This window comes from Salvelinus fontinalis, chromosome 15 (genome assembly GCF_029448725.1).
Source record: "Salvelinus fontinalis isolate EN_2023a chromosome 15, ASM2944872v1, whole genome shotgun sequence".
Taxonomy (NCBI): Eukaryota; Metazoa; Chordata; class Actinopteri; order Salmoniformes; family Salmonidae; genus Salvelinus; species Salvelinus fontinalis.
In genome coordinates, this window is record NC_074679.1 from 12,059,508 (window position 1) to 12,087,036 (window position 27,529).

The 27,529-nt window shown below is 42.4% G+C and overlaps 1 protein-coding gene and 1 long non-coding RNA gene across 6 annotated transcripts; both read right to left on the minus strand.

Moving 5' to 3' along the window:
* Window positions 1-399: 399 nt before the first annotated feature.
* On the minus strand, window positions 400-5,188 carry LOC129811416 (uncharacterized). The gene is made up of 4 exons (XR_008752880.1): window positions 5,091-5,188; window positions 985-1,050; window positions 547-619; window positions 400-455 (listed from the first exon to the last, which is right to left on the minus strand). It is a non-coding gene; the product is annotated as an uncharacterized LOC129811416 (long non-coding RNA).
* A 7,503-nt stretch (window positions 5,189-12,691) lies between these two features.
* LOC129811418 (heterogeneous nuclear ribonucleoprotein Q-like) lies at window positions 12,692-20,814 on the minus strand. Of its 5 annotated transcripts, none has more exons than XM_055862704.1 (12): window positions 20,665-20,814; window positions 19,079-19,238; window positions 18,244-18,362; window positions 17,699-17,806; window positions 17,467-17,580; window positions 17,050-17,226; window positions 16,807-16,942; window positions 15,794-15,999; window positions 15,433-15,582; window positions 15,210-15,331; window positions 14,652-15,016; window positions 12,692-13,989 (listed from the first exon to the last, which is right to left on the minus strand). In XM_055862704.1, the coding sequence occupies exons 2-12, from the start codon at window positions 19,224-19,226 to the stop codon at window positions 13,964-13,966; spliced, it is 1,671 nt and encodes a 556-aa protein (XP_055718679.1). In that variant the 5' UTR covers window positions 19,227-19,238; window positions 20,665-20,814; the 3' UTR covers window positions 12,692-13,963. The 5 variants fall into 5 exon arrangements, with proteins under 5 accessions (XP_055718679.1, XP_055718677.1, XP_055718678.1 ...); XM_055862702.1 differs by lacking the exon at window positions 20,665-20,814 and adding an exon at window positions 20,447-20,629; XM_055862703.1 differs by lacking the exon at window positions 20,665-20,814 and adding an exon at window positions 20,447-20,627 and having other exon boundaries at window positions 14,679-15,016.
* Between the last annotated feature and the right edge of the window lie 6,715 nt (window positions 20,815-27,529).

Genomic DNA, 27,529 nt, shown 5'->3' on the forward strand with positions numbered 1-27,529 from the left:
CCGGCTAAAGTTAGCTAGCTATTTCCAGACATAAATGAGAGAACACCCCACTCTGGCCATTTTTCTCACCCTAGCAGAGCTGGTTGGGCAGTTTTCATGTTATCTAATGGGTTGGTGACTGTAACTGTGCTGCTGGAAACAATTGAATTACTGTGTTTTTGCCAGAAGTTTATTAACACTGGTCACATTCAACAGGTGTTGCGCGTTCGTAAATTCAGTTATTGTGTACTCTTGCACAGAGACGAGAGTCCTCTGAAATCGGAATAGATAGCTAGAGGGAATTTACAAACACACCCTAGTATCTGGTTCGGGCCTAAACTTGGACTGTTCATTCAAATCATTCAACTGAAATTGTTACTCTGGCAACATGTTCACTGCAAACAGAAGCCTTGTTTAACTTGCCAGTGATCCTCTGTACCCGGGATACACAACTTTTGAAGAACCAGTTCCAGAACCTTGAAACAGAGCAAAAAAATATCACATCTTAGAACAACAGAACCACTTAAGAATGCACAAAATAAGGAGATTTTTTTCAATGTCCCATACCTCTGAGAGGCACACACTTGAGGGAACTTTCAAGTCCAGCCATGGTTGATAGTTCTCTAGTAGTAAGGTTGGTCTGTCAATAGATAATTATGAAGATAAATAATGCAAATTAACTCTACTTTCTGTTTTTTTAAAGTCTGTTAAATATTGATAAAACCATTAGTCCACCCTTTTGTCACATATAGCCAAATTAATAAAAGTGCTCAAGTGGGACCCTTTCAATTCCCTGATTTGGCCATTGGTAGGCAGTAAAACATAAGACTATGGTACTTTATTTATTTATTACTGTAATGCGAGAATCGATTAAAATGAACCGTAAACTCAGAGGCCTAACAGTAGGAACAATACATTCTTCATTCTCAAACTCACAGAAATACAATATGACCAACATCCTAATAGGCATTCAGTCACACACTTCTTTTGTAGCAGCGGACTTACCTGTGCCTTTTATATCTTAACTAATCTCAGACTGCACAGCTACGACCACAACTCCTGCTGGTTCTGCTGTAAAGACAAATAGAAAACCACTCAATCAACCTGGACTATAAGCATATACAGTTGAAGTCGGAAGTTTTCATACACTTAGGTTGGAGTCTTTAAAACTAGTTTTTTAACCACTCCACAAATTTCCTGTTATCAAACTATTGTTTTGGCAAGTCGAATAGAACATCTACTTTGTGAATGACACAAGTCATTTTTCCAACAATTGATTACAGACAGATTATTTCACTGTATCACAATTCCAGTGGGTCAGAAGTTTACATTCAACTTACTGTCTTTGCCTTTAAACAGCTTGGAAAATTACAGACAATTATGTAATGGCTTTAGAAGCTTCTGATAGGCAATTGACATCATTTGAGTCAATTGGAGGTGTACCTGTGGATTTATATCAAGGCCTACCTTCAAACTCAGTGCCTCTTTGCTTGACATCATGGGAAAGTAAAAAGAAATCAGCCAAATCTGGTTCATCCTTGGGAGCAATTTCCAAACGCCTGAAGGTACCACGTTCATCTGTACAAACAATACTACGCAAGTATAAACACCATGGGACCACGCAGCTATCATACCGCTCAGGAAGGAGACGCATTCTGTTTCCTAGAGATGAATGTACTGTGGTGCGAAAAGTGCAAATAAGTCCCAGAACAGCAGCAAAGGACCTTGTGAAGATGCTGGAGGAAACAGATACAAAAGTATCTATATCCGCAGTAAAACGAGTCCTATATCGACATAACCTGAAAGGCCGCTCAGCAAGGAAGAAGCCACTGCTCCAAAACCGTCATAAAAATGCCAGACTACGATTTGCAATCGCACATGGGGCCAAAGATCGTACTTTTTGGAGAAATGTCCTCTGGTATGATGAAACAAAAATATACCAGTTTGGCCATAATGACCATCGTTATGTTTGGAGGAAAAAGGGGGAGGCTCGTAAGCCCAAAAATTTTCAAATTTCAAATGTATTTATATAGCCCTTCTTACATCAGCTGATATATCAAAGTGCTGTACAGAAACCCAGCCTAAAACCCCAAACAGCAAGCAATGCAGGTGTAGAAGCACGGTGGCTAGGAAAAACTCCATAGAAAGGCCAAAACCTAGGAAGAAACCTAGAGATGAACCAGGCTATGAGGGGTGGCCAGTCCTCTTCTGGCTGTGCCGAGTGGAGATTATAACAGAACATGGCCAAGATGTTCAAATGCTCATAAATGACCAGCATGGTCAAATAATAATAATCACAGTAGTTGTCGAGGTTGCAACAAGTCAGCACCTCAGGAGTAAATGTCATTTGGCTATTCATAGCCTATCATTGAGAGTATCTCTACCGCTCCTGCTGTCTCTAAAGAGGTGAAAACAGCAGGTCTGGGACAGGTAGCACGTCCGGTGAACAGGTCAGGGTTCCATAGCCGCAGGCAGAACAGTTGAAACTGGAGCAGCAGCACGGCCAGGTGGACTGGGGACAGCAAGGAGTCATCATGCCAGGTAGTCCTGAGGCATGGTCCTAGGGCTCAGGTCCTCCGAGAGAGAGAAAGAAAGAATTAGAGAGAGCATACTTAAATTCACACAGGACACCAGGTAAGACAGGAGAAATACTCCAGATATAACAGACTGACCCTAGACCCCGACACAAACTACTGCAGCATAAATACTGGAGGCTGAGACAGGAGGGGTCAGGAGACACTGTGGCCCCATCCGATGATACCCCCGGGGACAGGGCCAAACAGGCAGGATATAACCCCACCCACTTTGCCAAAGCACAGCCCCCACACCACTAGAGGGATACCTTCAACCACCAACTTACCATCCTGAGACAAGGCCAAGTATAGCCCACAAAGATCACCGCCACGGCACAACCCAAGGGGGGGCGCCAACCCAGACAGGAAGACCACGTCAGTGACTCAACCCACTCAAGTGATGCACCCCACCTAGGGACGGCATGGAAGAGCACCAGTAAACCAGTGACTCAACCCCTGTAATAGGGTTAGAGGCAGAGAATCCCAGTGGAGAGAGGGGAACCGGTCAGGCAGAGACAGCAAGGGCGGTTTGATGCTCCAGAGCCTTTCCGTTCACCTTCACACTCCTGGGCCAGACTACACTCAATCATAGGACCTACTGAAGAGATGAGTCTTCAGTAAAGACTTAAAGGTTGAGACTGAGTCTGCGTCTCTCACATGGGTAGGCAGACCATTCCATAAAAATGGAGCTCAATAGGATTAAGCCCTGCCTCCAACTGTTTGCTTAGAAATTCTAGGGACAATTAGGAGGTCTGCGTCTTGTGACCGTAGCGTACGTATGTACGGCAGGACCAAATCGGAAAGATAGGTAGGAGCAAGCCCATGTAATGCTTTGTAGGTTAACAGTAAAACCTTGAAATCAGCCCTTGTCTTAACAGGAAGTCAGTGAAGGGAGGCTAGCACTGGAGTAATATGATAACATTTTTGGGTTAGAGTCAGGATAACCAAAGTTTATTTAGTGCTTTATCCGGGTAGCCGAAAGTAGAGCATTGCAGTAGTCTAACCTAGAAGTAACAAAAGCATGGATTCATTTTTCTGCATCATTTTTGGACGGAAAGTTTCTGATTTTTGCAATGTTACGTAATCGGAAAAAAGCTGTCCTTGAAATAGTCTTGATATGTTCGTCAAAAGAGAGATCAGGGTCCAGAGTAACGCCGAGGTCCTTCAGTTTTATTTGAGATGACTGTACAACCATCAAGATTAATTGTCAGATTCAACAGAAGATCTCTTTTCTCTTTGTTTCTTGGGACCTCTGTTTTGTCTGAGTTTAAAAGTAGAAGGTTTGCAGCCATCCACTTCCTTATGTCTGAAACTCAGGCTTCAAGGGAGGGCAATTTTGGGGCTTCACCATGTTTCATTGAAATATACAGCTGTGTGTCATCCGCATAGCAGTGAAAGTTAACATTATGTTTCTGAATGAAATCACCAAGACGTAAAATATAGTGAAAACAATAGTGGTCCTAAAATGGAACATTGAGGAACACCGAAATGTACAGTTGATTTGTCAGAGGACAAACCATTCAGAGACAAATTGATATCTTTCCGACAGATAAGATCTAAACCAGGCCAGAACCTGTCCGTGTAGACCAATTTGGGTTTCCAATCTCTCCAAAAGAAGAGAATGGAAAGAACACCATCCCCACCGTGAAGCCAGGGAGTGGCAGCATCATGTGGTGGTGCTTTGCTGCAGGAGGGACTGGTGCACTTCACAAAATAGATGGCATCATGAGGACGGAAAATTATGTGGATATATTGAAGCAACATCTCAAGACATCAGTCAGGAAGTTAAAGCTTGGTCGCAAATGGGTCTTCCAAATGGACAATGACGCCAAGCATACTTCCAAAGTTGTGGCAAAATGGCTTAAGGACAACAAAGTCAAGGTATTGGAGTGGCCATCACAAAGCCCTGACCTCAATTCTATAGAACATTTGTGGGCAGAACTGAAAAAGTGTATGCAAGCAAAGAGGCCTACAAACCCGATTCAGTTACACCAGCTCTGTCAGGAGGAATGGGCCAAAATTCACCCAACTTATTGTGGGCAGCTTGTGGAAGGCTACCCGAAACATTGGACCCAAGTTAAACAATTTAAAAAGGCAATGCTACCAAATACTAATTGAGTGCATGTTAACTTCTGACCCACTGGGAATGTGATGAAATAAAACCTGAATTAAATTGTTCTCTTTACTATTATTCTGACATTTCACATTCTTAAAATAGTGATCCTAACTGACCTAAGACAGAACATTTTAACTAGGATTAAATGTCAGGAATTGTGAAAAGCTGAGTTTAAATGTATTTGGCTAAGGTGTATGTAAACTTCCGACTTCAACTGTAGCTACACTAAAGGTCTTTGGCTTGAAAGACTTTCTTTACTGAGTTTCTGGGCCTAAATAGTATTCCTGCGCCTGTCTCCAATCATTTATACATGACAGAAACAAGGTTAGCAAGCTTACAGTTGCTAGCTCGCGTAAAAACACAAATTAGCATAACAAAGGAGTGCGTCCACAACACATGAATAGTAAAAAATAGGAACTCACATTTCTGAAAGTCGCACACTGGCCTTGGCTAAAACAAAGAATGCTAACTTAAGGTAATCACAGGAGATGGCTGGAACTTGTCACTTCCTTCTCCTCAGTTAGAGATAGCCCAGCATGCTCTGCTCCACATCAGTGGGTGGAGCAACAGTGCTCTTATGATTAACTCATAGTTACTCTCAAGTCTTTTGTACAAGTAGTTAAAGTTGCTCAAATGCTAAAGTTCCGTTTTGAGATTTGTACTCGCAACATTTGGTTGCTAGACGTTTGCGTTATGTTCACCCATCCACCCCGACCAACTATCCTACGTTTGTTTTTGCCTTAAGTAACCATACCAAACGTAACATATTATACTAATTTGAGTGTCCCGGATACAAGATTACTATGTTATGTCTAGTCTGAGACCAGGCTGCGGTATATCACCTTTCTAACACATACAACTTATGTCCCAGTGTTTTTATCATGGAATGCCCTCCAATGCACTTACAGTGCAACATAATCAACTTGGTTATAATTACTGGTGTACATGGTCAAACCTGACAATGGGATTAATCAATGTCTACCTGCAGATGAACAGGATGAAGCTGGACCCATTCAGAGCCAGTATCCAGACTTCTGTTTCCTTCTACTTGTCTTGCTCTTATCCACTATTTTGTTGAACAAGTAGGTGCCAAATATGCCTATTGTATGTTTACAATGTCTTATAAATGTTGGCAAATTATAGGCCTGTCTACAATAAAAGACTACTTGCCATTGCATGATGCAGGCAGCAGCATCACAACTAGGCAATATTTGCATCAGCTGAGTTTGCGTATCGATTTAGGAATTCAAAGACCAATGACAATGAGTCAAAAATGGGACATTGTTACACAATGTAAGCATATATCTTGACATGTCACATTTTTATTTAATCCACAGATATCTGCACATCATTATGGGTTTCTGGTTGTTCCTGGCAGGAGTTGTTACTTCCTAATAGGGGGTTTTAATACTCTACGCAAAAATACAATATGCCAGGAATAGGCATGGGGGAGGAGGCCCAAAACAAACATGTATACAAAAACACAGGCATGTAACCCAAACAAAAGAGCAAGGTTAGACCTCTAATAAAAACACAGAATGAGACCTGTAATAACAATACACGGAACGAGACCCAAATGACAAGTGCACAACAATACACGGGACCCGTAATAACAAGTACACGCAGCACAAAAACCCAACACAATAAAGCACAGGTACTCACAAGACCAACAGACATGGGAACAATAACTGACAAGACAATGGTGAACAGAGGGCACATATATATAATTACTAATCGGGGGAATTGGAATCAGGTGTGCGTAATGAGACAGTTCAGCGATGCCTAGAGGCCGGTGACAGCAGCAGTACCGTGGGAATCCGTGACAGTTTCTGTCATCTCATTTCAGACATTTTGCATTTCAGTGTCTAGTCTTATATGCCTTGTGGTTTTATGGATGTATACTGTATAGATTATGTGGATATTTTGTTAGCAATGAGCCTTGTGGATGTAGTAATATACATTCAAGTTCATGCAGTTGTGTAAGGATGATGGTGCTGCTCGGTGGTGCTGTGTAGTTGCACTTTTCTGATCATTCATTAGTGAAGTCACAGCCATGTTGTTAGGTTGTATGGGTGAATTTTGACGCATTCCTCCTGACAGAGCTGGTGTAACTGAGTCAGTTTTGTAGACCTCCCTGCTCGCACATGCTTTTTCAGTTCTGCGCACACATTTTCTATGGGATTGAGGTCAGGGCTTTGTGATGGCCACTCCAATACCTTGACTTTGTTGTCCTTAAGCCATTTTGCCACAACTTTGGAAGTATGCTTGGGGTCATTGTCCATTTCGAAGACCCATTTGCGACCAAGCTTTAACTTCCTGACTGATGTCTTGAGATGTTACTTCAATATATCCACATAATTTTCCGTCCTCATGATGCCATCTATTTTATGAAATGCACCAGCCCCTCCTGCACCAATGCACCCCCACAACATGATGCTGCCACCCCCTGGCTTCACGGTGGGGATGGTGTTCTTCGGCTTGCAAGCCTCCCCCTTTTTCCTCCAAACATAACGATAGTCATTATGGCCAAACAGTTCTATTTTTGTTTTATCAGACCAGAGGACATTTCTCCAAAAAGTACAATATTTGTCCCCATGTGCAGTTGCAAACCGTAGTCTGGATTTTTTATGGCGGTTTTTGAGCAGTGGCTTCTTCCTTGCTGAGCGGCCTTTCAGGTTATGTCGATATAGGACTCGTTTTACTGTGGATATAGATACCTTTGTACCTGTTTCGTCCAGCATCTTCACAAGGTCCTTTGCTGTTGTTCTGGGATTGATTTGCACATTTCGTACCAAAGTACGTTCATCTCTAGGAGACATAACACGTCTCCGTCCTGAGCGGTATGACGGCTGTGTGGTCCCATGGTATACTTGCGTACTATTGTTTGTACAGATGAACGTGGTACCTTCAGGCGTTGGAAATAGACCTTGTGGAGGTCTACAATATTTTTCTGAGGTCTTGGTTGATTTCTTTTGATTTTCCCTTGATGTCAATCAAAGAGACACTGAGTGAAGGTAGGCCTTGAAATACATCCACAGGTACACCTCCAATTGACATCAAATCATATCAATTACCCTATCAGAATCTTCTAAAGCCATGACATAATTTTCTGGAATTTTCCAAGCTGTTTGAAGGTGCAGTCAACTTAGTGTATGTAAACTTCTGACTCACTGGAATTGTGATATAGTGAATTATAATTGAAATAATCTGTCTGTAAACAACTGTTGGAAAAATTACTTGTGTCATGCACAAAGTGGATGTCCTAACCAACTTACCAGAACTATAGTTTGTTTACAAGAAATGTGTGGAGCGGTTGAAAAACAAGTTTTAATGCCACGAACCTAAGTGTATGTAAACTTACGACTTCAACTGTAATACGAATTGTAATTTATAACATATGATACAAAATGGTTGATGGACATCGACAAATTATTACGTACCACACGAAACATAACATATCATACTAAATGGAGTGTCTCGGATTTACATACAGAATACGAATAAATGCTCTGAGACCAGGTTGCAGCCCATGGCTAAGCAGGAAAAAGGTGCAAATGGATCATTTGTTGTCTATACTCACTACAATCAAAGCTACAGAATGAGTCAAGCTAGTTGATGGAGGAATACCTACTTATCATGATAGCCAAACGTCAACATCCCCTCAGGGAAACACTATTTTCAAGCCATTTTTCGTAGCAGGTTAGGAAAACTTATGCAGCAGATTTGGAGAATTAACGTAGCAGGTTAGGATACTAAGGTTAAGGTTAGGGAAAGAGTTCGCAAAAATACTCTCCTAACCTGCGACAAAAGCGCAGCCATGGGTGGGCCTGAGAGGTCATAGGCGCACCCACTGGGTAGCCAGACCCAGTCAATCAGAATGAGTTTTTCCCCACAAAAGGGCTTTATTACCGACATAAATAGTCCTGTTTCATCATCTGTCCAGGTGGTTGGTCTCAGACGATCCCACAGGTGAAGAAGCTGGATTTGGAGGTCCTGGGCTGGCATGGTCTGCGGTTGTGAGGCCTGTTGGACGTATCACTAAATTCTCTAAAACCACGTTGGAGGCAGCTTATGGGAGAGAAATTAACAAATTCTCTGGCAACAGCTCTAGTGGACATTCTTGCAGTCAGCATGCCAATTACATGCTCCCTCAAAACTTTAGACATCTGTGGCATTGTGTTGTGTGACAAAACTGCACATTTTAAAATGGCATTTTACTGTCCCCAGCACAAGGTGCACCTGTGTAATGATTATGCTGTTTAATCAGCTTCTTGATATGCCACACCTGTCAGGTGGATGGTTTATCTTAGCAAAGAAGACTTGCTTACTAGCAGGGATGTAAACAAATGTGTGTACAACATTTTAGAGAAATAAGCTTTTTGTGCATATGGAACATTTCTGAGATCGTTTATTTCAGCACATGAAACATGGGACCAACACTTTACATGTTGCGTTTATGTTTTTGTTCAGTATACAATTACATAGATATTACAAAGAGGAAAAAAAGCTCAACCTCCAGATGAGTACGAGGTGGGAGTCTAAGTTCCCATCCAATTGACGACAGATTTTCATGTGAATATTCTGAAACAATATGCCATTTCAGTTCCTTTTAGAAAAATTTGGCACCGAACATGACAGGGAAGATTTTAATTTACCAGACATTTAAGAAATTTTACAGACATCCATATGCATTCAGAGTCAACCTGACACAGCCAGCACCATCAAAAAACGCAGGATGTTGGCCAAACGAGCCACATTTACATGTTCTTAAAAACAGCCTATAACAACTTACAAAAATACTCACTGTTTCTTGTGTTTCAGTGTAGCATATGTAAAACTTTATAGCCTATTTAGGGGGGGGGGGGGGGGGGGCTTTAGGCTACTTTTCTAATGACCTATAGGCTTAGGTGTCCACTGTATGATTGTCACAAACTGTCTCGTAGTCCGTAACAAAAAGGGAGACAATGCAGAGATCAAGGAATAACAAAAATATATTTATTAACTAAAGTAAACAATATACAATTAACAATGGTGTGTGTAGTCAGTAATCAGTAGGGTAGATGAGTGGTTGTGTGCATAGATGTGATAATGAGGGGTGTTGAGAGGGGCCAAAACAAACAAGCCACAACCAAAAATGCAGTGTGTCTGCGTGGAGAGTCTCTCAATGAATGGGGGAAAGGTGTATTTATCCCCGGGACACACCCGAGCCCATGTATCCCATTTCGCTGACGACCCTCTTGGCTCCGCCCACCGACATCCTATTAAGGAAAAGAGCGAAGAGAAAGAATTCGGCAGAGTGGGAGGGTCGTCATCCCCCCCCCCCTTCCTCCCCATAAAACCGGGGACCACCAAGGACACTACACCAACCTAACATAAACAAAATACTACCCTGGTTAATACTATCCCATGGCCCAGCCAACCTCGTCCTCCCCAGACCTCAGCAACCTTTGCGCACAGGAAGCAAACTTTTAAGAGGAAAGAAGAAAACGAGGACAGCAGCGAATAGAAAGCTATAGGACAAAACAAAATAAACAGTGGCCAGTCACGTGACTCTTTTAAGGCGGTGTCACAGTTGTGTATTGATTAGATCGGAGCGGGGCACAGATAACGGGATCACAGGAAAATACTGACAGATTTCTTTGTAACATCGTTAGCCGGTGCAGCGACCAGGTCGCCACAGCTCATGGAACGCCTCACCGCGCACGCAGAGAACACCTCTGGGAAACTGCGCGCGCTCATCCGTTCAAACGACGGCTAAGCGGAAACCACTAGAGGTGGAGACAATAGGCCAAACACGCTCACCGGCCAAGTTATTCCCCGAATCAGTCTCAGCAGAGAAGGGTAACACAGACTAACACAAACGACTCAGGGGCACCGGTGTCCCTCAGGATCGTCACTTCTTAACAGAGACAGAACACCCTCTGTAACGAAAGGTATACAATCTGGGTCAATTGGGACCTTCACTGCTGGTGAAATGGGGTGATAGGAGTGAACGGATGTGGGACCGGCGCTGCTAATGCTGTAGGCTTAGGTTTAACTTTAGCGCAAGTACTGAATTTACCCTTAGCCCTGAGAACAGGACATTCGTTTTTCCAATGACCTGAACAATGACAGTAGTGACACTTGACTTAAGTAAGCTTTACCACAGGAGCCAGGCTCAACCCTAGATGAATGAAGCGCTGCTCGTAAACCACCAATTTGTAAGTCGCTCTGGATAAGAGCGTCTGCTAAATGACTTAAATGTAAATGTAAATGTAAACCAGAGGGTCTCATTGGGCCAGGCTCAAATCTCTGAACGTCCACACTCACTCCGAATACGGGGCTCTGCAAAGCCACTTGTTGTCAAAACATACTCATCCGCCAAAACCGCAGCTTCGGAGACAGTCTAAATTTTTCGATCTTTAATGTACGTGGCTATACGATCAGGGATTGTGTCCTTAAATTGCTCTAGCATAATCAGATCACACAGCCCCTGGAAAGTCGTAACCGCAGAGGCGGAACACAAGCATTTAAACTGAAGATAACTCTCGCGCAAACTCAACATGTCTGTTTATCAGCCTTTTTATAGTTCTAAATCGTTGACGTAAGCCTCAGGAACCAATTCATAAATCTGTAACAGCTATTTTAACCTTATCATAGCTGACACTGTCAGAGATCACGGAATAACAAAAATATATTTATTAACTAAAGTAAACTATATACAATTAACAATGGTGAGTGGTTGCATGCATAGACGGTGCCAAAACAAACAAACCGCAAAATTCCACAAACAAATATACAATGTCTGCATGGAATCTCCTCAAAGAATAAGTGAAAGGTGTATTTATCCCCGGGACACGCCCGGGCCCAGGTGTGTCCCATTTCGCTGACGACCCTCCAGGCTCCGCCCACCGACATCCTATTATGAAAAACAAGAGCAAAGAGAAATAATTAGGCAGACAGAGTGGGAGGGTCGTCACAATGATATTATTTTAATTTATATAAGGATGATAAACTTAATTAAGACTAACCCCAGACAGAAAGATGCCGGTGGCATTCTATGACACAGACATGCATTTCTTGTCAGATGGTTACTGGGTCTGCTATACAGATATAGGACTTACAGGAGGGTAATTTGTTAACTTTTAATCAAAATATTTGTATAGGAGTAACTCTGTCAAGTCTTAAAGAGTCTTCCTCATCTCAAGTTCAACTGTCAGAGTCAGTTGGAGAGCCAGGGCACACTGCCTTCCTATCATAGGCCTGCAGTAACTAAAGCTTAATAATAGCCATACCATACCAAACCTTCACAAATGTTTTAAAATGTATTATGGTAATATCAAAAGTGAAGCTATAGTTTATAGGTAAAGTATGAGCAGAAGAGTGAATTTAAACCAGTGGGGAAAAAACACTACCCTCCCCTGTGCCGCATCCAAAAAAGACAACCTTCCCCAAAGAAAAGAAAGAAAACTCACCCCTATTTTGGAACACCCATCTCCCTTCATTAAATTTCGAGCTGTCCCTTAGCGGAAGACTTGCTTGTGTCAACAATGGCTTCCCCATGCGTTCACTGTCTTTATATTTATGAATATCAATCATGCACCCAACATGTGTTTTCGTCATCAAAATAACGGGAGTCGATCGTCGCCATGCTTGTCACCTCCGGTTCATTCATTATGGGATCACGCAACATTGTTGGCCGTTATTTTTATAGCCTATTTGTAGATATCACCTGCCATCGAACGATGAAGATACACACTATTCTAAAAGCAAAGCATATATTAATCTCTACAACGCTCATTTCATGTTGCAGCAGGCTGACGACAAAACCGATGTGAGTCACTGCCAAGTACTGATCAACGTAATGATTCAATTGAAATCACAGGACAGTACACATGTGCCTCTGGTTGAAGAATCCCTGTGATTGAGAAAATAGCGCTTACTGTGTGGTGTGAATCAGAAAGGATATGTTACAATTCTACGCTATAATCAGTGCATAAATTTGAGATGGTTCAACAGGAAGTCATAGAGAGTAAGACACAGATAGAAATCAAAAACTTTATTACAAAAATAAGTTACACTCACCTCCATTTTACAGTATAAAACAATTTATTTGCAGGAATGCAAAAAACGTTGTTGGCCACCAACAATGGTTTAAAACTGCTAACATCTTTTCAAAAGGTGGTTGTAATGATTTTATTGAGAGGGAGTTAACTGTGTACAAAACCGGATGAATAGTTCGGTATCCTTTTTGCTATACATGGAATACAAATCATAGCTGCAGTATCCTTTTGACCACTATGACAACGACCCCCCTGAAACAGCTACAGGCACACATGCTCACTTTCAGGGCATTATGGCAATTCATTTCAATCAAGTGGCTTGACTAAATAGTAGCTGGCTTAGAGTTAGAGGGGGACCGTTCAAGATTTCACATGATTGGGACATTTCTTTTAAACTAAATGGGGGGGTACTGAACATAATTATGATCCATTCTTTTTTTTATCCATTGGAGTGGCAAAGGGACACTGCAGGGCTTTTTCAAAGGCAGTTGATGCCTTCGTTGATGTTCAAGCCTTTACAAAAGTAACATTTTCCAAACTATACAACCAGTAACTACAATAATCTGAATAAGCAAGGCAGCTAATTCAGTTGAAAATAGGATAAAAGCAGGGCTTGTTCAGGCTCATCATATGCAATTATTTTGCATGGCCAGTTTGACTGTTTGCAGTGTCAGAACTGCAACAAAATTACTATATTACATTAAGTACTTTCGGTTGTTCTGCTGCTCTTGTGCATATTTTGTAGGAAACAAGCCCTGCTTTCATCAATATAGTTTCCCTATTTACAGTACAGGCAGGGTAGTTTAATCCTCTGTACTGAGGTAGTTAACCAACCCTTTAAAAGACAAGTTCTGAAAAGAACCACTTTCCTGGAATGCCTGACTTATCCATGCCTGGTGGTTACACCCAAAACCTGCAGATGTTCTCTTCAAACATCCAAATCAAACGATTAAGATTAACATGGATATTCCGACAATAAAAATTCCGATTAGCACAAAAATATACAATAGCATCAAGCTCCTTTGAGCCACTTCAAACTAAAACTTAAAAAGTGCAAATTCTTCAATAATTATCTAAAATGGCATAGGGGGGGGGGGGTGTATCTAAATAATCTGGTGATTGTTTAGGTGGCAGTTTGGGGGAGATGCTTCTGTAAGGCTGGAATATTGGACCATTTCGCTGACTTATCCATCCGTATCCGTTGCCGCTTCTGGTGTAACCCAACACAGTAGATCAGTCTTCATAGTGACAGGTCAGGATCGGCCTCGAGTCCTTTTCCCTGTTGGCCAAGCAACAGAGACAGAATATAAACATCACTAATGACATTCAATCATTTAACATGATATAAAACTAGTTTTAGGGTAATCCTAATATATATATGCGGATCTAAATATATGCTAATCTAAATATGCAGAGGAACAGACCTTTCAGAGTTGGTGCTCTGAAAGGTGACATCAGTCAAGGCAGTTGTCTTCAAATGTTGAGAATAAGCATACTTGCCCATCAATGGACACAAATCTGAGCAAGTCTTCTAGTCATGTATATAATAACCTAAAATGTCCAATCAGATCTTAGCGGTAAACTATCAGCGTAACCAGAGTTACTCCAGGATAGAATATAAGTATTTCATCATTTGGACATAAAGCTAAACACATTTGCATACATAACATTTTTCCAATTCAATGTGAGGGACATCTTGCCCAGCGTTCAAAAGTAAAAATAAAACAGGCCCATCTGTATGACTGATTCCTTACTTTGTAGGCATAGGACTTGGGTCAATTTATGCCAAATAAGACAAATGCAGGTAAAAAATAATATTTGTTTAAAAAGGTAATTCAAGTTATGGGGGGAAAATTCCTGTCCAAATAGTATGTTTGCATTTAACGTATAGCTGACGGCAAAGATTTGCTTTGACTATTAACACAGCTAGTCCACATTTACCCAGTGCCCCATTGGTCCCCTGCACACCTCTGCTTGATCCAGGGCCACTTCCTCCTCTCTGGGAGAAACCCCCTAGTCTGCCCCTGGGCGTGACAGCTCCACGGCCCCGGGAGGATAGGGCACCACCACCACGGGCTCCGCCTCGGGATCGTCCTCGGCTGGGAGATTGGAAGTCCTCATAGCCGTAGTAGGGGTCTTCATAGCCGCCCCGGTAGTTGTGGTAGTCGTAGCCATAGTAATCGTAGTAATCCTCATATCCGTAGTAGTCAGGGGGGTAGGAATAGCCACCACGGCCGCCGCCTCGTCCTCTGCCTCTTGTGGGAGGTGGCATCTGGGGTGGGCCATAGTAATAGTAATCGTCATACCTGTGAAGAATGGGTAGGCGCGAGGATATGCACTTGTTTAGTAACCATAAAGGACACAAGAGAATTTTATCTAGTTAGATCATGTTTTATACTTCTCTGTTCAATCACTCAAGAGAACTCAATGATGAAAGGCCGCCCAACAATGTAACTATAATGAAGGTCTCGAAAAACTGCAAATCAATGGTTTGCTTACATTTGTGTTTTAGCCGCTTGCCTCTGGGCTTTGCGTTCTTTCCTCTTCTGATCAGGTGGCTTGGCGAAGACTATTTCAATGTGCTCTCCCTCCAGGTCTTTCCCATTCAGGTCGGCCAAGGCCTGTCAAGATACAAGTTTAATAACTATTCAAAAAATGCACAATTTTTAACCACAATTTCGTGATACTCTCGTTAGAGAAATATAAAGACTCCAGCCTGTACCTTGACTGCTCCGTCTCTCTCCTCAAAGTGGATAAAGGCATAGTCTTTCAGCTTCTTCACCCGCTCCAACTTGCCAAACTGACTGAACGCCTTTTCAAGTATTTCCTCCGTTACAGTACTCGCAAGGTTCCGGACAAACAGCACTTTCACCTGGAAGGGGAAAAGTAGTGGTGGGTTATCAATCCCGTAAATCTGTTTCTGGCTCTCTCAGACATGGCTGGCTACCTCTATTCTTACTCCTTGGTCAACAGCCTCCAACACAAATCAGTGTTCTTCTACAAGTTTATGGATAGACAGAACAAAGATCAAATCACAATTTATTCACAGGCAAAATGAGCCATGTTATCTCTGCTCCCCATACCTTGGCCATGACTTCAGGATCAGGGTCTTCTATGGGGTCGGCCCACTCCACAGTCACTACATTCCCCCACACCTTGACCTTGCCACTCATCAGCCTGCGGCGGGCCTGAGCGGCAGTTTTGTGGTCTTCGTATTCCAAGAAGCAAAAGCCTCTGTTCTTTTTCTTGTCATCTGGCTGATGGTACAGTATGACATCATTAAGACCCTCTGTTGAAAGAGGGGTAGAAGGGGAAAGGCATAAAGGGTATCCTAGCTGAACAGTGCACCAGACAGCTCGCTCTAGCTCCATATGCAATGCCAAGTTAAAAAATGAACTCTGAGTACCTTACTGAAATGCATACAACAGTTGGCACCAGAAGAGAATATTTCACATTCAAGACTTTATGCAATCAAAGAATGTTCCCTTCAGTTTACTCAAAACATTTAGTGTCTCCTTTATTTGACACAGCTGTTCTCTTTGGACATCAGTCTCAAGAGACCGTTGATTTGTGCCCAGTTAAGTGTCCAGTCAGATCTTAGCGGTAAACTATCAGCGTAACCAGAGTTACTCCATGGTAGAATATATCCATTTCATCATTTGGACACAGAACCATCACATTGGGAATTAACTATTAAATGACAAAATATAGCCCAGCTTTACATAGCATACATCACATAACCCTGAACTCAGACTAAAAACGCAATCTAACACTAGTGCAGGCCTGCACATCCTTGTCCCGGAGGGTCAAAGCACTGTTTTTCAGCCTCCTCAAATCAGGGACAGATTCAGACCTGGGACACCAGGTGAGTGCAATTAACTGCCAGGTAGAAACAAAAATCAGAGTTGTTTTGGCCCCCCAGGACCAGGATTGGGCAGCCCTGCTCTAGTGCTTGGTCATGATTGGTGCATTCAGTAACAGTAAGGCAACGTCTACAGACGGTTGTCAAAGTTACTGCCAAGCCAAGGAAACGATCACTTTTGCCAAGACAACATGACTGGCCCTTCAAAATGTCCAGAGGATCATTCAACCTCACCTGTGACTTTAGCAAACTCTTCCACAATCTGATCTTTTGTTTTACTCTTGGGGATGGAACCAACGAACAGTCTATTATTGGCCACGGAGATGCACACGCCAATATGTTTGCCGGGTCGAATTTCATTGTTGTTACACTGTGGGGAGAGGATAAGAGAGTTCATGACATGTCATGGTTGGGCGGGCTTAAATTCTCCATTGTTACAGTTCTGCCAGGAGAGAAGTTACCACAAGTGTTTCATACCAGCTTGACAGCCTCCTGTGCCGCCTCTTTAGTGCAGAAAGTGACAAAGGCGTAACCTCTGTTGAGGCCACTGAGTGGATCCATCATCAGACGCAGGTCCCAAATGGGCCCAGCTTTCTCAAACAGAGGTACCAGCTCATCCTCAAATAGATCTCTGGGGATCTTGCCAACAAAAATCTGAGATGATAGCAAAATGGAGGTTATCTTGGTGTGAAAGGAACATTGTTAAAATAAATCTCCAAAATACAGAATTAATGTGTCCAGTCAGATCTTAGCGGTAAACCATCAGTGCAACTGAAGTCACTCCAGGAAAAAGTACATGATTTCATCATTTGGACACAGAATGCAGAAACACCATCCACACGGAGGAAAACTATTACACACTAATCAAACTGTTTAATTATTGTAGAGACATACCTCTGTACCGATCGTGGGCTGTGTCCCTGAGTGATCCGACTCCGGAGGGGGGCCTCCATACTTCCGCTGACCCGTTGTCACGTCAAGTGTGTAGCCAGTTCTCTCCAGCAGGGCCTGTTCATTTAAATAACATAATAATTCAGGTCAAACACCTTCCAGAGAACTGCACATCATAATACCTTGATAAAATCTCTATGATCGCTTATATCAAGAATGTTTGTTAAAACCGTACTTTGATTTTGACCTCATCTGGTCCTTTGCTGGAGTCTGAGACTTTGGTCCCCTGTTTCTCCCTCTGTCTGTATGTCTTCATAACTCCACAAAGAAAGGCACTTTTGTTCTGTTGAGTAAAAAAATACAAAAATGTAACAAAATAAAAAAGAACAATCAATACATATACTTTATAGCAGTGTTTCCCAACCCTGGTCCTCAAGTACCCACAACAGTACACATTTTCATTGTAGCCTGGACAAACACACCTCATTTAGCTCATTCAGGGCATGATGATTAGTTGAGAAGTTGAATCAGGTGTGCTACTTCAGGGTTACAATAAAAATGTGTACTGTTGGAAGTACTCAAGGACCAGGGTTGGGAAACAGTGCTTTAGAGGGTGAAATGGTAGCATTTCATTTAAAGACACACAGTGCAGTCTAATCATTTACATTTGAGTCATTTAGCAGACGCTCTTAACCAGAGCGACACAGTAGTGAGCATACATTTTCATACTAATCATGCAGCTGACCCAACTTCTACTACGCCGTCCCCCTCCAAACATACCTGGACATGTGAGAGGTCGCTGTCCTTGAACTGCAACAGAACTTGCAGAGCACCTTCTTCGTTGAACTCTTTCAGAGCCTCGATCGCTCTATCATCTAAGTCACTGTGAGATACTAAACCTGAGGAGAGACACCAGAAAACATCCGTTACTAGCAGGAATAGAACTACGGGATCTAGCAGCAACGCATGTTTGGAGGTATCAAAGTTCTTATTTTTGTGGCTATAATTTCGTTGGGGATCTCTGAAATTTGAATAATGCAGTCATGCTTCAGATAACAAATGTCAGATTTTTTTTGGACAAAGTGCATTGAGTAACAGCACCTTCAACCTTTGCAGAACTAATCACAACAGATGTGATGTAACAGTCCTCTGCACTCCTAATAAGCTTGTCCACATTCTGCTCTTGGAAGACCCATCACCTGTCCCAGCCACCGACAGCTGCTGCCATTGTTCCTGCATGCGCCCATCTGGCTGAATTCTCTGCCTGAGACTGTACAGAGAGACCTCCGCCGAACTGTGGCCTAACTCGCCGCTCATCTGTGCTGATATACTTGAATTCTTAAACACAACACTGGCCGTGTCGCCAGTGGTCTCTGCCCAGATGTACCTCTAAGACAATGGAAATGTAGACATGACATTTATTTTACCGATATTGGTGGTGTCCAAATTCTCTTTTTTCATAACACTGCAGTACCCATTTTGGTAGGAAACCACAAAAAGTTGCTTGAGGATCCCAATTCCCACATTCAAAATGTAATGCAATACATGACAGCACATGCAATAGCAAAAATTTAAATTATGTATACAAATATGCTGGGTATTCAGTGTGCCTTACCTGCTATGTAAATTTCATCTAGTTTTTCAGCAACTTTCTGTGGTAAACCAGCTTCTAATAAAGTCTGGAAGTGTTCAGAATGGGTAACTGCAGCAGTGGTATCCATTGGTTCTTCTGGACCATTTCCATTAATATGTTCTGTGGCCATGTCTCCAGAAATCTGTGCAAATGCAATGAGCCAAATTAATGCTGGGTCAAGTGCAAGGCTGTTGAGAGCTTTTGGGGGATGTCATGTGCAACAGGCACACGTGGGTCCATGTGGTCCCTTACAGTGGAATGAGGTCACATTGTAATTACAATATTTGATTTTGCATGTCTATCAAATTTGATAATGCTGACACTTATAAATACCAATGATTTTTTAAATTTTAACTGCGTACGTTAATTTCATTTCCATTTGTGAGGACAGTTAGCTAGGCTACATCCCGCCTTGACTGGGTTTGAAGAACACGCTAGCTCACATTTACAAGGGCTTGGCCTGATTGCTAAATGGTAAATTAGTCTACTGATGGCGGACTTCAGCACTAGTTAACTAACGTTAGAGTTGATACACGTGTTCCTTCGGCAGAGTGTAACTACCACCAGTTTCCGGTAGCTAGCAAGCCGGTCAACAAGCATGTGTACAGGAGTATACTACATGGTCGACTAACTATTAACAATGGTTATAACACATGTTTGATACGTTGTCTCAAGCCACTGACACTGTATTAACTAGTAAGCAAACTTAGCGAGCGTAAATGTAAGTCAAATTGAACTCCCGTTATTTCAGTTCATGCCAAGTCTTCATTGCAGCCAATATCTAAATAACGTTAATCCATGTAGCTGGGTTGCTAAGTAGTTACCTATATCAACCAAAAACCCATAGCTAGCATTGTGGCCTAACGTTAGCCAACGTCAACTAGCTAGCTGCGTTATCCAAATACTGTATATAGCCCAACAACTTAACGTTAGCTAGCTAACCAACGTTAGCTAAATAATAGCATGCGGTACTAGCTAGCTAATGATAGTACTCACGCTGTCAAGTCGCAATAACAAACCTTACTAGCTATGCATGCCAGTTTGCTACGTTGGCGGGATGATATAAAATGTTTTATTATCCAACACTGGTTAACTAAAGAACTAGCTCACGAGTTGCATGAAAACTGGCAGAAGGCAATCCTCGAAGTTTGCACGCTCACGCGTTACTAATAGCTCCTTGGCTGGCAGGGTTAGCTAGCTAGCCCGTGACAATGAACATGTGTCATTCCTGATCTGACAGAATTAGCTCACTTGGCTAAATTCGCTATCTAGCAACATTAAAACCACGATAGCTCATATGTAACTTGCTGGTTGACATAATTTGGCTCGAATTTCATAGGTTGATGTTACCAGCATCTTTGGTTTAACAGAGGCCTTCTTGTAGTATACTAGCTGGCTTCGTGGTTTGTCAACGTGCCGCCACATAGGGAGAGTCCATTTTCAAAAAGCCGGTCTGTAGAACCCGTCCCAACCACCAGTTTCCACATTGTTTGAAACACCACAAGCTCACAGACTTTAGCTATACATTGTACTATGATCACGTGACCAGTTAGTAGTATTCATCATACCTGCCGATGGATCACCAACTTGTATGGTGTTGATTGTTTCGGAAGGAAAATGTGAGAATTAAAAGAGGAAAAAGTGTAAAACTCCCGGCACTGGTCCGGCTCCACTCATTCACTCTTGAGGATGTAAAATGGCTGCCACGTTCACGCGGTTTCCACTAGTTACCACAGCCACAAAAAAAAAAAAAATGGCTTTCGTAAACATTAATTAAAACAAAAAAAAGATTTTGGGGCTTAATTTAAGTTTAGGGTTAGACATCCGGTTAGCACTGGGGTTAGGTTTAAGTTCAAAATAACAGTTAAGATAAATTATAGAACAAGGTGGGGTTTATGACTTTGTGGCAGTGGTAACTAGTGACGACCCGTTCACACCGCGAGTTGTGTTTCATCGATGGGGTTTCTTAGACACCCATGCACGGGCTTGCCTAGTAGAGTGGCAGATGATTAAGGTTTTGTATGGAAGGACATTCCCGCCACGATTTTTTAAAACGTCGATAGCTACTGTCTAAACATTGACATACTAACTAAAAATGTCGAGATCATTTGTAGCATTCTGTGGCAATTTCCATCTATCCATGCTGCAGATATCAACACAGCAGGGCTGCCAGCAAACGAGCTGGCATATGCCCCAACACTTTGGATTCAGTTTAATACAAAATATTGACAAGCGTTGATTAAAGGGACAAACGACTGTTGAGACTGATTTGCCACATGATTTGTCAAATCGTGCACAATTAATCTGTGCTTCAGTCAATTAGCCCACTGAGAACAATCAAAGCTGCAGGTAGGCAAGAAAAGCCTTTTCGCTCCGATTGCCTCTGCCCAGGGTAAGCAAAGCAGTAACATGTATTTATAGCCCAAACGTGTATTTACAGCCTAAATCGGCCCATTTATTTGTGTTAAGAGAAAATGTGAATGTGATCAAATTTTGTTTTGTATTCAAATATATCAATCCGGGGCATAGTGTTTAGAGCGTTGGGCCAGTAAACGAAAGGTTGCTGGATCGAATTCCCCGAGCTGACGAGGTAAAAATCTGTCGTTCTGCCCCTGAACAAGGCAGTTAACCCACTGTTCCCCGATATGCCATCATTGTAAATAATACTTTTTCTTAACTGACTTGCCTAGTTAAATAAAAGGTTCAATTTAAAAGAAAAAAGATTGGGATTAAATAAACAATAGTGATGACATACTGTATGAGCAATTTACAGCAACAAAGGCCTACAGGACTCTAACCTGCATAAAGCAAACTCGGCCATGTTAGGTCTATTTTCCAATCAGTTGTTGACAAAAATGTTTTAAACAATATGACCTGGTCAGAAATAATCTGGTCCCATCATAGCCCATTAAAACTGTTTTACAGCTGATTTATTACTATGTCCAACTAGGGTCCAGAGTTTTAGATTTAAGTCATTTAGCAGACGCTCTTATCCAGAGCGACTTACAAGTACATACATTCATATTTTTATTTATTTATTTATTGTACTGGCCCCCCGTGGGAAACGAACCCACAACCCTGGCGTTGCAAGCGCCATGCTCTACCAACTGAGCCACACGGGACCGTTTTACTTGGTTAGGTTAGCCCAGTGCTTTTCAAATCTCTTCTCGGGGACCCCCAGACGGTTCACAATTTTGTGTTAGATGTTCACCTGATTCACCTTATCAAGGGTTAGCTGACAAGTTGAATCAGGTGTGCTAGTTCTGGAATAGATCAAATACATGAACTGGCTGAGGATGCCCTAGGAGAGGTTTGAGAACCACTGGGTTAGCCTACCAGATCAGGAAAAACTCTGGTCCCCAGGACCCCCCAGTCTGCACAACACATATTGCAGGAACTATAAAATGTGAGATGATGTATCCTGACTGTTTATTGAAATACCCTCCTCCCCCACCATATCTTGGACCTGTGGTGCCACCTCTGAAATCACATAATGTTACAAATGAAGAAACATATTCTATAAGTATGCTCTACCACCCTCAAATTCAATTCTGGACCTTGAAACCAGTTGTACCCCACTAATTAGGGACTGGTTTAGACCTGGGACAACAGGTGGGTGCAATTCATTATCAGGTAAAACAGAAAACCAGCAGGCTTCGGCCCTGGTAGGGTAAGAGTTGAATACCCCTGCTTTACTCTTTTGAAATTTCAACTTAGTATCTCAACATTTTGAGATAGTATCCTGAAATGTTGACTCACGTATCTTAAAATTTCTACTTAGTATCTTGAAATGTTGAGATTGTATCGACCTAAAAAAACGACATAAAAAAAGTGCTGGGAATGGGCTTCCATAGTTCTGTCTAAAAGGGATGCAGCTTTTGTCAAAATTGACTTTTCGTAGCAGGTTTAAGAGAACTTACACAGCAGGTTAGGATAATTAACGTAGCAGATTTGGTTAGGAAAAGGGTTAGGGTTAGCTAAAAGCCCCCATAAATCTATTTATGATGTCAATTTGACAAAATCTGTACCCCAAATCAAATACAAATCAAATTTTATTTGTCACATGGTGTAGACAAAAAGTGAAATGCTTACTTACAATTCCTTTTCCAACAATGCAGAGTTAAAGATAAATATAGAAAAACATTGAAATAGTGAGACTAAGAATAAATACACAGTGAATAACAAATAACAATAATGAGTAAAAATAACATGGCTACCGAGTCGACGTGCAGGGGTACGAGGTAATTGAGGTAACTATGTACGTATAGATATGGGTAAAGTGACTAGGCAACAGGATAGATAATACACAGTAGCAGCAGCATATATAGTGAGTGTGAAAGTCTGTGTGTGTGTGTCATCTAGACATGACCGATTATCCACAGTAAATTGACCAATCCCATTACTGAAGTGCATTAATTTAATAATTTAATAATCCCAATAGTTTGATACTATTGGGATGTGCTTTTTTCAATTTAAATACACTTTTTTAGACATCATAGTAACTAGTGTGTGTCAGTCAGGTTTTTAAGCTACACAGTTCAGATCCTATTGAATTTCACTCAATATTTTTTTGAAGAATAAATCAGACACACTGATTTCTGCAAACCTCTGAGGTGTCGAGGCCGATATTGTTGCCTCAGTCTAACTGTCCTGGTAATGCAGGGTTGTATTCACTAGTGCAAAACTTTTTTTTAAATGTTTCGCAACAGAAAATAAAAACAATTGATTCTTATTGGACAAGTTCAGGTAAATACCTCCTGGTTTCAGTCTGTTTTCATCTATTTGGTGCCTAATGAATTACAATCCTGCTTCTAGGGAGGAGTTGAAATCATCCTTGGTTGACAGGAGAGAGAACCGTAGTAAAACATCCTTGACAATTCCCTTTTCCACCAAAGCATGTCACCCTCTTCATTGGCTTGTTCTCACAAACATCCGATGTAAACAAAGAAGTTCAACCAAACAAGCGATCAGGCAAACAGTGTTCATTCTAGAGACCGCCACTCTTATCACAAAATCCTGTATAGTTTGACTGTTTAATTCGATTTGTTGATAAATAGCTGTGATAGTCGTTGGCCCTAAAAAAGTTGGAAACAAAAGTTGCTATTCTTCTGACAACAGTCAATCAAGACAACTTGTGGTTTGGTTTTTTAAAGATTTTGCTGCTAAACCGGCAATTGTGAGCACACTTATGCTTTTAAATCCTCTTACTGAGACCTTTTCTCAGTAGGCTAATGGCTGGCTGTATCACATTTGTATCATAGCCCCTATATACTGTCATGATCACATGACATCCTCCACCACAAGCTGATCACAAACCATGAGAAGTTGACTTGAATGCCCAGAGTTCCATATTTTGCCAGAGCCATTTGAGCATGCCCTTTGCTTATTCATAAGGTGTGGAGCCTGAGCAAAGGGCATGACCAATGTCATTGTGCAGGGCCCTTGTCATTTATGAGCTCTAGGCTCACCATAAGACAGGACCCTAAGAATGATGGGTTTGTAACTAATTAATTCACTTGGCAGACGGAAGCCGGACATGCTGCATTAATTAAGCAAGCCATCTTTGTAAAATATGCTATTCTTTCTGCATATGTCACCCATGGATGACTCATAATCAATTTGCGTAGCTTGAAAGGGTGGTTGGAAGAAGTTTCTGAACTTCCTAAATATGCACATAGGGCCACTGTATGTCTCCACATCTCAGTGGTAAATCTATAGGCAGGTAAAGCTGACCTTGACAGTGACCTGACTCTACAACACACGTATCTACTCAATCTCCCATTCAAGGGTCTGATTTCCACTGTCCCTCGGGAATAGGGATCCTCGCACGAATGGAGCTAAACATATGTTTGTACTACTTTAGTTATGTTTAATACTCTAGTTATTATAAAGCATTGGTACCTATGACTTAGTCATATGTGTAGAGAAAGTGAGAGATTAACTTTTTTAAAGTATTGTAGGATAAGTAGATTTGATTAATATGTTTCCCTCCAAAAATCATGATATTCTGTGTTATTAACTAGCTAGATCATTACTCTCCTTAACTTACAGTTTAGGGGCCTCCCGGGTGGCGCAGTGGTCTAGGGCACTGCATCGCAGTGCTAACTGCGCCACCAGAGTCTCTGGGTTCGCGCCCAGGCTCTGTCGCAGCCGGCCGCGACCGGGAGGTCCGTGGGGCGACGCACAATTGGCATAGCGTCGTCCGGGGTAGGGAGGGTTTGGCCGGTAGGGATATCCTTGTCTCATCGCGCTCCAGCGACTCCTGTGGCGGGCCGGGCGCAGTGCGAGCCAGCCAAGGGGGCCAGGTACACGGTGTTTCCTCCGACACATTGGTGCGGCTGGCTTCCGGGTTGGAGGCGCGCTGTGTTAAGAAGCAGTAAGGCTGGTTGGGTTGTGCTTCGGAGGACGCATGGCTTTCGACCTTCGTCTCTCCCTAGCCCGTACGGGAGTTGTAGCGATGAGACAAGGTAGTAATTACTAGCGATTGGACACCACGAAAAATTGGGGAGAAAATGGGATAAAAAAAATAAAATAAAAAAAATTACAGTTTAGGCTGTGCATTTGTCATTTAAATGAAGATTTGGAAGAAGGGCTCTAGCTAGTTCTTTTGGTTTCTTTTCAAGTGCCCTTCGATCTTTTACATTACATTCAAAAACATAGTAGCCTGAAAGTCAAAGAACTCAGCTCTATTACATTGAATGAATGTGTTAGCTCTGATCAGTGGTGGAAAAAGTTCCCAAACGTCATACTTGAGTAAAGGTAAATATACCTCAATAGAAAATGACTCAAATGACTCAAGTAAAACACAGTCAAATATTTTACCCAGTAAAATACTAGTTGAGTAAAAGTCTAAAAGTATTTGGTTTTAAATATACTTAAGTATCAAAGGTAAATGTAATTGCAAAAATATACTTAAGCATCAAAATTTAAAGTATAAATAATTTGAAATTGCTTATATTTAGCCAACCAGACAGCACACTTTTTAATGTATTTTTATTTACAGATAGCCAGGGCCACACTCCAACACTCAGACATAATTAACAAACTAAACATTTGTGTTTAGTGAGCCCGCCAGATAAGAGGCAGTAGGGAAGACCAGGGATATTCTCTTGATAAGTGTGTTAATTGGACCATTTTCCTGTTGTAATGTCAAGGTAATCCACAGAAATTGTATTCATGTGCATATTACTCAAAAAAGCTGTCTCCTGCAAAAAATGAACTATGATGTTGGCGATCGGGAGCTCCTGGCGGTGAAGTTGGCATTAGAGTGGAGACACTGGCTGGAGGGCGCCCAGGACACATTTCCCATCCTCAATGACCATCGGAACTGGACTACATACGGACAGGACAGCAAGGCGATGGAACCCGCGCCAAGTCAGGTGGGCCCTTTTCTTCACCAGATTCGATTTCACACTGACATATCACCCAGGTAAAAAAACAAACATCAAAGCCGATGCCCTGTCCCGTCTCTACGATTCGGGAGAGGTTCCTGTCTTGACTGCACACATAATCCTCTCGAGTCGTAGCCCCCGTGCTCTGGGATGTAGATATGGACATTCACCAGGCCCTGGAGAGGGAATCCACCCCTGCCACGTGTCCTCCTGAGCGCACCTATGTTCCCACAGGGATAAGTGATCGGCCATTGACCTGGGCAGGACATCAGGACATCACTTGATATGTCAACTCCTGTTCTGTTCTCCCAATCCCCCCGGAACGCTCCAGCAGGGAAACTCCTTCCCCTTCCTGTGCCTCAGCATCCCTGGTCTCATCTGTCCATTGACTTTGTCACTGATCTCCCCTCTTCTGATGGTTTTACCACCATTTTGGTGTAGGTGGACAGATTCTCTAAATCATTTTGTTTCATCCATCTCTCTGGTCTCCCTACCGCTCTCCAGATCGCTGAGGCACTGTTCCAGCGGGTCTTCCGGCACTATGGCCTTCCCGAGGATATCGTCTCTGATCGTGGCCCCCAATTCACATCACGTGTATGGAAGGCTTTCATGGAGAAGCTGAGGGTCATGGTCAGCCTCACTTCCGGGCACCGGCCCCAGTTTAACGGGCAAGTGGAGAGGATGAACCAGGAGCTGGGGAGGTTCCCGAGGGCCCGATTCCTTCCTTGGGCTGAATACACCCAGAATTCATTGCAACACTCCTCCACCGGGCTGACTCCCGTGCAGTGTGTTCTGGGTTATCAGCCAGCCCTGGCTCCGTGGACTCCGAGCCAAACCGAAGTTCCTGCGGTGGATGATTGGTTCAGGCGCACAGAAGAGGTATGGAACGATATCCACGTGAGACTCCAGCGCGCCGTCCGCCATCAGAAAGAGCAGGCGAATTGCCACTGCAGTGAGGCTCCCATGTTTCATCCTGGTGATTGCGTCTGGCTCTCCACCAGGAACCTTCCTCTCTTCTCCTGCCCTGTAAGAAGCTGAGTCC